Source organism: Barbus barbus (genome assembly GCF_936440315.1).
Source record: "Barbus barbus genome assembly, chromosome: 24".
Lineage (NCBI taxonomy): Eukaryota > Metazoa > Chordata > Actinopteri > Cypriniformes > Cyprinidae > Barbus > Barbus barbus.
The window spans coordinates 18,007,004-18,018,120 of NC_136752.1; the positions used below are offsets into that span (position 1 = coordinate 18,007,004).

The following is an 11,117-nucleotide window of genomic DNA, read 5'->3' on the forward strand; positions in this document are numbered from 1 at the left end:
TCAGATTATTTAGCTCAGAGGTTTCATTAGCGGCACTACATGGAGCTCTTTCACTTGGCCCACACTCTCTCAGAGATGACACATAATATTAGAGCCATCGTCAAGAGAACACATTGTGTTGACACCTGAATAGATTTACTAACAAGCCTTACAAATGCATCCTCACATGCACATTTAAATGAAGTATTTGGGTAAAAGGCAAACAGCAGAATTAGGCAAATCAATGAGCCTTTTAGTAGAATATGAAACATTTGTGCGTCCATGTGAGCCAACAGACTTAGAGCACTCCAATAATATCAATGAAGATAAATGTTTGTTTTTGTAAATAGATGTACATACATGTGAAGTATTGCATTAATATTTTACATAAGACATTCTGATTTGTCATTTGAGAGTGTGGGGTAACATAAATAATATTTCCTTTTGCACAAAGATAGTTCACTCAAAAATGAAAATTCTGTCATTATTTATTCACCCTTGTGTATTTCCAAGCCTATATTCGGCCCATGCAATTAAAGTTACTTTCATAGTATGGACACTTGGTTAGTTCATCTTAGCTCAGGTCCATTAAATAATATAAAAAATACCATTTTGATTTAAATGATCTATTATAAATGAAGAAATTAACTTTAACTAAGAAGAAGCCTTATTGTAAAGTGTTACCAATTCATTAAACTTTTTTCCACAGAAGAAAGAAAGTGTTTGTAGGGAATGTAGTTAGACTGTAACATTTAGTAACACTGTAACATTTTATTGTGCTATTGCACTGTAATCGTTGCATCCATCTATGTGTATTACTTGCTCACAAACATGAGCATGTATCATAAAATATGCTTATTTTCTTAACTCTTAAGTGCTTTCTCTGTTAAAACTTCATCCAGCAGTGCACGGCCTTAAAAGAGATATCTGCTTTGCTACCAAATGCACAAGCAGAATATTTTGTTTCAGAGTACTTTTAAAGTACCATTAATAATCAGTAGCATCAAGGCACAAATTATTGTTTTGCGAGAAAAAACCCCCCAAAAAACATCATGGCCTTGATAAAATTGAGCAAATGAACTGACCTCATTATTAAAATACTTCACAAATGCTGAAGGATAATTTCCCAGTTCTGAGTATTACGTAAATCCGTAAACACATTCTTCGTCCCCTGTTTTTTTTTTTCCCGCAAGTGTGTTTTATTTTGCAGAACTACATTTCAGGACACCGATTTCAGCTTTGCAAAACTGCCTCCTAGTGTTAACTTGTGGTGTTGAACTTACAGAGAATTGTATCTCCAAATTCCTCATTATAGTAATAAAAAAACCCTTTTCATAATTAGATGTTTATTCATAACTATTCGACCCCCTAGACAGAATCACAATATTACAGTTTATATATAAATAACCACATACGCATTTAAATTTCTCAGATTTTTTTCATGGACATATTTCATGAAACAACAGGTAAACATATCAGTATTATTCAAGAGTTCATTTAAATCAACATAGTACAATACCACTTGCACATTTAAATGCTGCAATAGTGTAATATACATTGAATCTTTAGCAATACAACCCATGTCACTGCAGCGATGCACAGCGCCATCAATGTTGGGCATCACAATGGTTTAGTCTGCAAGTTTATATGGGTAAGATGTTGATTTAAGCAGGAGAAAAACTGTGTGCTGTGATGAAATTAAACCACATCAATTCCAGAATCATTTATAGAGTAAAAGTTGAAACATTCCAACTATTCTAATCAGCTAAATAGTGATTATTGATAGAAAAAGAGAGCTTGATGTAATATTGGTATAAAATACCACATTAAACGCTACTATAACGAGTAAATTAGTGAACAACCTCAGATTAATGAGATAAAAATCCTTGCATTCATTTACAATCACAGTGGACCAGAACTGGTAAGTAGCATGTTTAGTGACAGTATTTTTTTTACAGAAAATAAGCTTAGATTGTTACAATGATGTGTGAAACTTCATCAATTCATCACTCAAGAATACATTTATTACCTTGAAAGGGCATTCATTGGTCAAGTAGGTGCATTCAATGTTTTAGAATTCAAGAATTTTATAGAAAGCCAAATCAGGTCTGAATAATATTCACATGAAGTCCCATAGCAAAACACAAGAAAGAATATGTTAACATGGGTGCTCCAGCCATACAACCAGGAATAGTTCACCCAAAAATTACAATTTGCTTCAAATTTATTCACCCTCATGTCTTTCAAGATGTAGACAATTTTGTTTTGGAGAAATTTAGCAGTACATCACTTGTTCACCAAAGGATCCTTTGCAGTGAATGGGTGCCGTCAGAATGAGAGTTTAAACAGCTGATTAAAAACATCATAATAATCCACATGACTCTAGTCCACCAATTAACATCTTGTAAAGTGGAAAGCCATCATTAAGACACTATCCATAATATTGCTTTCTCTAAATCAAGAGAGAAATATGCACAGATCAAGCACTGTACACAAGAGGAAAACAAATGTGTTAGTGTATTTTGTTGTGAAAAGACAATAGAAGATGGACTTTTAGTATGGATTATGGAACTTTATTTTAAATTTCTTACAAATACGCAACTTTTCACTTCACGAGACATTAGTAATAGTTTTTACCAGCTGTTTGGACCCTCATTCTGACGGCACCCATTCACTGCAGAGGATCCATTGGTGAGCAAGTGATGCCAAATTAAAAGTAAAAAGTAATGCTAAATTTCTCCTGTTATGATGAAGAAACAAACTCATCTACATATTGGATAGCCTGAGGATGTATAAATATTCAGGACATTTTCATTTTTGATTGAAATATTCCTTTGAATAAACCATTTTGTCAATGCTGCCTTACACTTTAATCAACTTGTTTTTTATATTTGTTAAATTTAATATGAGGTATGACGGACTCTGAATGTGTGGCTTGAATGAGTGTAACTAAATAATGTACAATTGCACTGCAGTGGCCTTTTGATCTTGTTTTTCAGACTGAGAAAAAAACTGAAAAATAATCTTAATATACATATACAATATTCTGTAATGTTCCAACTTAATTTGTAGTAACTATGAAACAAATAATGAATAAGAAATGATATTCATAAGAATCAGCAGGAAATAAGCCATTAAAGGCACCAAACACTGTTTAACAATAACTGTCAATTTTGCAAAATAATATTTAAAATGTAAATGCAACATAAATATGGAAATCAACTGAAAAAGTAGTCATGTCACTTCCTGTCCTCAGCACCAGCAGGACTTACGGGTGTCGTCGCTAACATTACACAATCCTTCCTGCTCCTCCAAAACAGCGAGATTGAACTCATCATTCATGGATCCTCCCAACAAATCAAGATCCTTCTTATTGGCTTGTAAGACTAATTCAGCCAATCGGGTGAAAGACTGTAATGAAGAAAAAACAAAAGAATCAGATGGTTGCATGGCTTCACCATTTTTCGAATATTTAAAAAGAAACAAGAAATATATGAGAAGAAAAAATACAAAATTGCACCTCTGTAATGTTGTGGTTGGTAAAGGCACTTGTCTCAAAAAAGTCCATTCCATAAGCCTTGGCAAGCTGGAGCAAAAAAGAAGATTAAGATGTCTGAAGAAAGTCTTTAAAGAGTTAGTTCACCCCAAAATTAAAATTCTGTCATTAATTACTCACCCCCTAATGTTGTTCCAAACCCGTAAGGCCTTCGTTCATCTTCGGAACACAAATTAAGATATTTTTGATGAAATCTGAGAGCTAGCTGACCCTCCATAAACAACCGAAATGTTCCCAGGTCCAGAAACGTAGTAAACACATCAGTAAAACAGTCCATGTGACATCAGTGGCTCAACTTCAGTAAACTTCAGTAAACAAAAATAACATCATTTACCATTCTTCTCCCCCGAGTTACGTCTTCCGTCATTTTGGAGAGTACCTAAGAACGTAATTTGCGTATTAAGCGTTGTTTACGCTTAGGGGGAAAGCGTGGGTATGCGTTGTGATACTCTCTAAAATGGCCGACGACGTAACTTGGGGGAGAAGAGTGGTTAGTAAATTGTTATTTTTGTTTTCTTTGCGCAAAAGAAGCATCGCAAAACTGATGTATTTTTACCAATGTATTTACTACGTTTCTGGACCTGGGAATATTTCAGTTGCGTTGCTGTCTATGGGAGGGTCAGATAGCTCTCCGATTTCATCTTAATTTGTGTTCCGAAGATGAACAAAGGTCTTACAGGTTTGGAATGACATGAGGGTGAGTAATTAATGACAGAATTTTCATTTTGGGGTGAACTAACCCTTTAACTATTATATATAAGGTTATAAGGATATAAGGTTTGTCACATGACAGAGTACATGTCAGTATGAATGAAAGATGCAGTGCACAGGAGGGAAATATTATTTATTTACCTTATTTCCCTGTTCTGTAGCTACTTGTCTCTTCTGTTCTTCATCAGACTTGTTCCCAACAAGTATCTTCTGCACTTTCTCCGGGGCATACTGATCAGAAACAGAACAGACGAGAGGAGAGACTCAACAGAGGCAAATGGATGGAGCAGAGCAGAAACAGACAAATATTATATAAGACATAGGATTCATTTAACAGATCCAATATTGGTTTGGTATACTTTCTGTGTTTTCATCAAGTTTTCTTTTGTCCATTTCTGGGAAAACATGGAGCCAAGTTTTAAAGGTAATATACGAATAATACAGTGGGGTCCAAAAGTCCACAATGAAAATTTGAGATTCAATTTTTTTTATTTATTTCTAATAATAATAATAATGTATAAACTTAACTGTAACATGACAAAGGCAAAATAAGGGAAATTATTCATATTATTAATAAAAAGAAAAAAAATGTTTTGGTGCTTTGAAAAACAGCAATGTCAGATTTATAATTAGTAAAGTAATAAACTTGCTTCGTGTCCCAGAAATAAGTGCAAAATTGATCATAATCAAATCATATTTCTATTTTTTACTCTATCCTAAATCCCAAAACTTTTAATTTCTGTTAATTCAATTCAATTTTAAATCCCAGATTTGCAGAGCTGCCTCTAACTGTTGTAAACCCAGAGTTAAAGAGAGAAAGAGGGGGCGCTGGAATTTAAATGTTGAGATATTAATAAGAAGCAGGTTATATTTAGTTACAGTGAGACATATGCTTTAAACTCCACATCCTCACCTCATCTACATCACTGGCCCACTTCATGATGTGCTGGAACGAGCGCTCGCTTGTGATGTCATACACTAGAAAAATGCCCTGTTGATACAGAATCCATTTCAATCCACCCATACATAATAATGAGAGTTTATCAGTGAATTATCACTCAACGGACAATCTGTATTAGATCTGACTCCATTATTAGATCAGTATATGAGTCAGTGAGGCGTGTGAAGATCACCTGTGCTCTTCTGTAGTACTGTTTAGTGATGGTCTGATATCTCTCCTGACCTGCTGTGTCCCTGCATACATACACACATCTGATTAGCAGAGCCAGTGGATGAAACGCTGTTATATCATCACAGAAAAATAAAACATACCATATCTGTATTCGTACTTTAATGCCATCTATCTCCAAAGTCTTCATTTTGAAATCGACACCTGGGGTAAAAAAGAAAGTAATTTCACAATGATTTCAAATCAGTTGAAAATAATATAAGCACTCTTTGTCCTCATATTGACACAACTCATCTGTTAAATCATCTTCAGGCACTAAGCTAGATCTAAATGAAATCTTTCAGTATAATTAGTGCTCCCATGAAGTTTACTGAACCGTTCAAATCAGACTCATAAAAAGGCAGTGAAGTAATAAAGAATAAGAATAATAAGAAAAAAGCAAAAGTGGTGACGAATACCAGAGAGACATTTCGAAAAATAAATATGCTTGTGTTGCAATTTAATAAACATTTCTATAAAAGGGTATATTTTTTGTCTAGAAATATGCTTAGGTCAAGCTTAAGAACTTGCAAAATATATTCATTATATCACCGGCAATAAAATTTACAGCACAGAACCTAAAAGGGTGGAAATAAGGAAATAGCTGACATGGAAGTGTCAATTTTTGTCAAAGTTATTTTTTTTATATATATTTTTATGTTTGATATTTTATCAAACAGGAGTAAGATATATACCACAAAACAGCACAGAATTAATCAAATTAATTGTTAATGCTTCATCTCTGTTGACCTAATTTTAAAAAACATTCTTTAAGAATTCTGAGTTTAACATTTTATGCAATTTCTTTAGACACATACGCGAACATGAAAGTGTACTGCGTAGTTAGAATGACGTATTCCTGTAAGGTGTGAAACCATAGTGAGATCTTGAGCCCTGAAAGAAAACACCTCTCTTTTAAACCTGAGGCAGCCAAGAAAATAAAGCCACAGCAAAACTACAATGAAAAATGGGGATCTGTCAATAAGGTCCAATGCAAGACATTCCAGCTCCCAGAAGAGTTGTTTTTCTAGGAAGTTCCATTCTCAATAACAATTGTGACTCCAAAACAACAGTAGTCGGGTGTCTCTTTTATTTTTAACATGCCCTGGCAGCAATGTGATTAAAAACAAAATTAATTACCAAATTTCTTAGTTAGAGAGACAACTTAGGTAGCTTGTATAGAGGCCTTCATATCAAACACAATTTTTTTTCAAAGGATTCAATTCAATGTCTGCAAGCAGATGGCACGCCACGCACAAAAACATGCAAGTACAATAAATACTAAAATAAGACACGAGTACCATCTTGAATACAGTTGAATGCCATCCACAGAGCTCCATATAGCCTCCTCTTTATTAAACTGCATTAAAGCAGTAGTGTTACTGCCCTGAGCTTTCACACAGGGACACACCAGAAAGGTCATCACTACAGCCACTGAATTGGTTGTCCTGGGGCAAAGGAAAATAATGAAAGAGCTGGCCTTCCAGTCCTTTCTTCCTGAATCTCAGCAGTGAAAGGACAACAACAATGCTGTGAAATAATACAAAATAAAAGTGAAACCAAACCAAACTCTCATAAAGTGATGCAAATAACTATAATCCTTTTCTCATTAAAAAACAACAACAACAAGAAACACTCACATGAGATGAAAACACCAATGAAATTGGAAACCAGTTAAATAGCCTATTAAAAGCTGTTTTGTTTTACATAAAGTGTGTTCCTTTTTTGGAGCGGCCATGTTGGATCACATGACAAGCTATTCACTGTTCCTTGGTAACCCCCTGTTATTGGAAACTTAAGCTCACAGAATAAATTAATCATGGCTGACTATGAAGAGCACATTTCCACAGTATTATCATAATACTAAAACTATAGCTAACATACCATTTCAGCCAGTGTGACAAACCAAAAAAAAAAAAAGAAAGAATGAGTGCAACTTTAAGAGATTTTAGGTCAGATTTCCTCCATATTCTCAAGGGTAGTTCTGATGGCTTCTGGATTTGATAAAACAGCTTTCATCCAAAACCCTTTTATTTTAATCAATATTATGCAGGGGTGTAAAAAATACCGAGAACAGTACAGACACTACACTATATATACACTTGCTGAAAGTATAAAAACTTTTCAGCGTTTTTAAGAGATATTCTCATTTTAGTATTTTTATGCAAAAATAAAAACGTCAAAAATTCTCATTATGACTATGTAAAAGTCATAAGGCAGAAGCTAAAAGTAAACATATTTCCTGAAACCTGTTACCTGAATATTTTCAGAAGATGATTGGCAATTGAATATGATTTTTAGACTAAAAATCAAGACTACTGTTCACTCTTGACACGTTCATCTATAGCGATGGTTATATAAAAAGGCATTAGGCTACTATAGTTCAAAGTCTGTGTCTAAAAGAGATAGTTCACCCAAAAATGAACATTTTGACATCATTTAAATCACTCGTCTTTTATTTAAGTTGTACTTTTAACTCTGCATAAAAATACTTTGAGTAAGGTTTTACTTTAGTGTTTACATGACAATAATGTACTAAAAAGACTATGTTGTCAAACGATCCTCAATCACAAGGACTAGCGAAAACAAATAAAGATGCTGTACTATGCATGCCAGGCCAGTAGTTGGCAATGTCGCTTCGTGAAGAAATGGCACACATATCTATAGTCTAAAAACGAAAACAAATTTGCGTTTTTATAGTTTTCTCTGAGACGATAACTGAATAGTTTTCAAAAACATGCACTTTGAAACCCGTTTTCAAAAATGTTATTTTCAAGCTCCCAAAATGCAGTTGTTGTGTAAACTTTTCTGTTTTTAGTTGATGTTGGCATCGTGTAAAAACCCCCTGAAGAAAAAAGGTAAATCTAGATTACCCAAAAAATTTGAAAGCACTGTAGTGAAACACTTTATACCTCTGATGTTGTAAGGTTTCTGAGCACAATTAAAGCAGACCTTTAAATGAATGGCCATTTGACAGACGGTAATAAGTATTAAACTTGTCATAATGTGCCATAGCTGTAACAATTGAATCATGACTTGTACACTTTCCTTCTGAGACAGTGCTATAATTGGAAATGGAAATAATTTTAACAAGACAACCGACAGGTATGCTATGGCGATTAACACATACAAATTTAAACACAAGTCCAATTTCTCTAGTGTTGACAGCATCATAAACAATTGACTATAGAAAGCAATGAAACAGAAATGAACCTCATATCGTTTAATTTGTTATCCACAAACTAATCAATCAACAGCTGCTTTCTATAGCAATCTATAATAATTTTGCATAACAGCATGTTGCCTCAAGGCAAATAGATAACGTCTAAGAACCACTTGCTAATGCTTCAAATGAACTTGCAGACCACACAGATATCTCTTCCACTGTGAATAATCTTTCAGTACAGCGCTAAGGTCCTTGACAGCCTAGTATCATAATATATATGGGTCATAGCCCTGCGGACTAGAGCTTATTGAACCATGTTTTAGAGCAAGACACCGGCCATCTCTCAGGACCAGTCAGACTAAAGCTTTTATCTCCTGCAGTTAAAGATTGTTCTGCATCACATCACTACTTAACCAAAAGAGATCCATCCCAGCATATTAAATAAACAGTAGCGAGACAGACAGCAGGCTGCAGGAATGAGTCAGGGCCTCTGATTCTTTATTGATTTGGGGGATATGATCAGGAACAATAGGAGGGTGTTATGAATCTTATGCCTGATTTCAAGAATAAGCCACTTGATATTATTCGCTCCCCTGGAAAAACCAAGAGAGCTACACAAGAGTATACTCTGAACTTTTGCAAAATAACAGCCTGACATTCACTCCACACCTAATGAAGCATGTGATTTAATTGAGGGATAACATTTTTGGTACGGCTTCAGCATCTCAAATGCTTCATTAAAGGAATAGTTTGGCCAAAATGTGAATTTTGACAGCATTTATTCACCCTCACATCTTTTAAAACATACATTATTTCTTCTGTGGAACACAACAAGAAGGTTTTACAGAATGACATGGATTTCACAGTTCACACAAAAATAACAATTGAATCATTATTTACTCACCCTCATATCATTCCAAACCCATTTGACTTTCTTCCTTCTGTGGAACACAAACTTAGATATTTAGCAAAATGTCCAAGCTGCTAGTTTCCGTACAATGAAATTGCATAGGGACAGTTGTGGTCATCCTTCATGTTCATTGTATGGAAAAGAGCAGCTAAGACATTCTGCTAGATAGCTACTTTCACAGTTTCCAAGGCAGCAAAAAGTTTGGAAAGGCAAGTAAGGAGTGACCATTTATTTTTCATTTTTGGGTAAACTATCCTTTTAAAAGACCTTTTTACTTAAAGAAGCATCTAGTTTAGCTTTATACATGATCAGCATCACAAAATATGTAAAATGAAGTACAAGTGAAGTATTAAGAATGGGTTTGTAGTTAAAGTGTCCTTATGCATGTTGCAAATGAAAAAATATAAAATGATATATTTCTGGAAACTGTTGTAAAATAATCTCTCTTTTCATCCTCTTCGAGTGAGTAAATTGGCTGTAGTCAGAACATAATGTCAGCCCACTGGGAAAATGTCCCACTAGACCAAGCGAACACTATATGAACACCAAAATGAGAGGATTATGAAAAGCCTTTTTAGAACCAAATTTTATTTTTCATAACACCTAATAAGCCAAAATAAAAATGATCCCTATACTGGGAGTTCTTGAAAGCATACAGTGATAAAATAGTCCCTTTATAGAAAACAGTTTTAGAGATTGCAATAATAAATCTTTCCAAATTTCTCACAGCTGAGACCAAAACTTTCAATTTAGTTAAACCTGATTCCATTTCATATCAATATTGTAGAACTTGCATAGAACCGCATGTATGAGTTGGAATGGCTGACAGGACACTTAATGCATCAATATTTTAGTGAAAATGCATGCAAAAACACAGATACCTGCACTTTCTGTGTCCTCACTGCCATTCATGCAACCTATGATTTTACATTAAATTTAGATCACTGCATTTTATTATCTATAACGATCTAAAACAAACACTACTGGGTTTGTGACAGTTGTGTAAAAACGCAACATTTTAAGACTTCACACACAGATACAGTCAGGCATCTCAGAAAGAACTAGAAGAGGTTGTGTGAATGCATCTCACTATGTGGTGTAATTCTCAAGCCATTCTTTTCACGGCTCATAGACTATAATGGCCCAGCGCTGCTATGGGTTTTCTTATCAGTATGTGCTGTTTGTTCAGCAACTCTTTGAACGGATGCATTAAAGTAACACTCTTACCGATGGTGGAAATGTGAGAGGGATGAAATTCATTGTCCGTGAATCTGCATAATAAACAGGTTTTGCCAACACCGGAATCTCCGAGAAGCAGGAGTCTAAACAGCACATCATACTGTTTGGCCATGGTGTCTTATGGTCACAAGGAACTCAGCGTCGGGTTTCCATGTCCACCCTCTTCACAGTATCATCTTCTCGCTTTTTCCATCGACCGGTCCGTGCTTACGTGCCGATTCCCCGAAAGACAGTGTGGATGAAGCAGGAGTCGATGTGAGCAGAAATCAGTCAGGAACGCTGCTGCTGTGGTGGTGGGTGCGGTGGGCTACTGAACGCTCTCAGTGCGTTTCGCCGACATCCTTCACACCTCAGGAAATGGGTGGAGATTACGGGCACACATCATCAC

At 35.0% G+C, this 11,117-nt stretch overlaps 1 protein-coding gene across 1 annotated transcript; it reads right to left on the reverse strand.

Annotated features, from left to right (window-relative positions):
• Positions 1 to 1,312: 1,312 nt before the first annotated feature.
• Positions 1,313 to 11,087, reverse strand: LOC306844022 (ras-related protein Rab-15-like). The gene is made up of 7 exons (XM_079375845.1): positions 10,718 to 11,087; positions 5,519 to 5,579; positions 5,380 to 5,440; positions 5,160 to 5,237; positions 4,388 to 4,477; positions 3,500 to 3,565; positions 1,313 to 3,390 (listed from the first exon to the last, which is right to left on the reverse strand). The coding sequence occupies exons 1-7, from the start codon at positions 10,839 to 10,841 to the stop codon at positions 3,232 to 3,234; spliced, it is 639 nt and encodes a 212-aa protein (XP_079231971.1). The 5' UTR covers positions 10,842 to 11,087; the 3' UTR covers positions 1,313 to 3,231.
• Between the last annotated feature and the right edge of the window lie 30 nt (positions 11,088 to 11,117).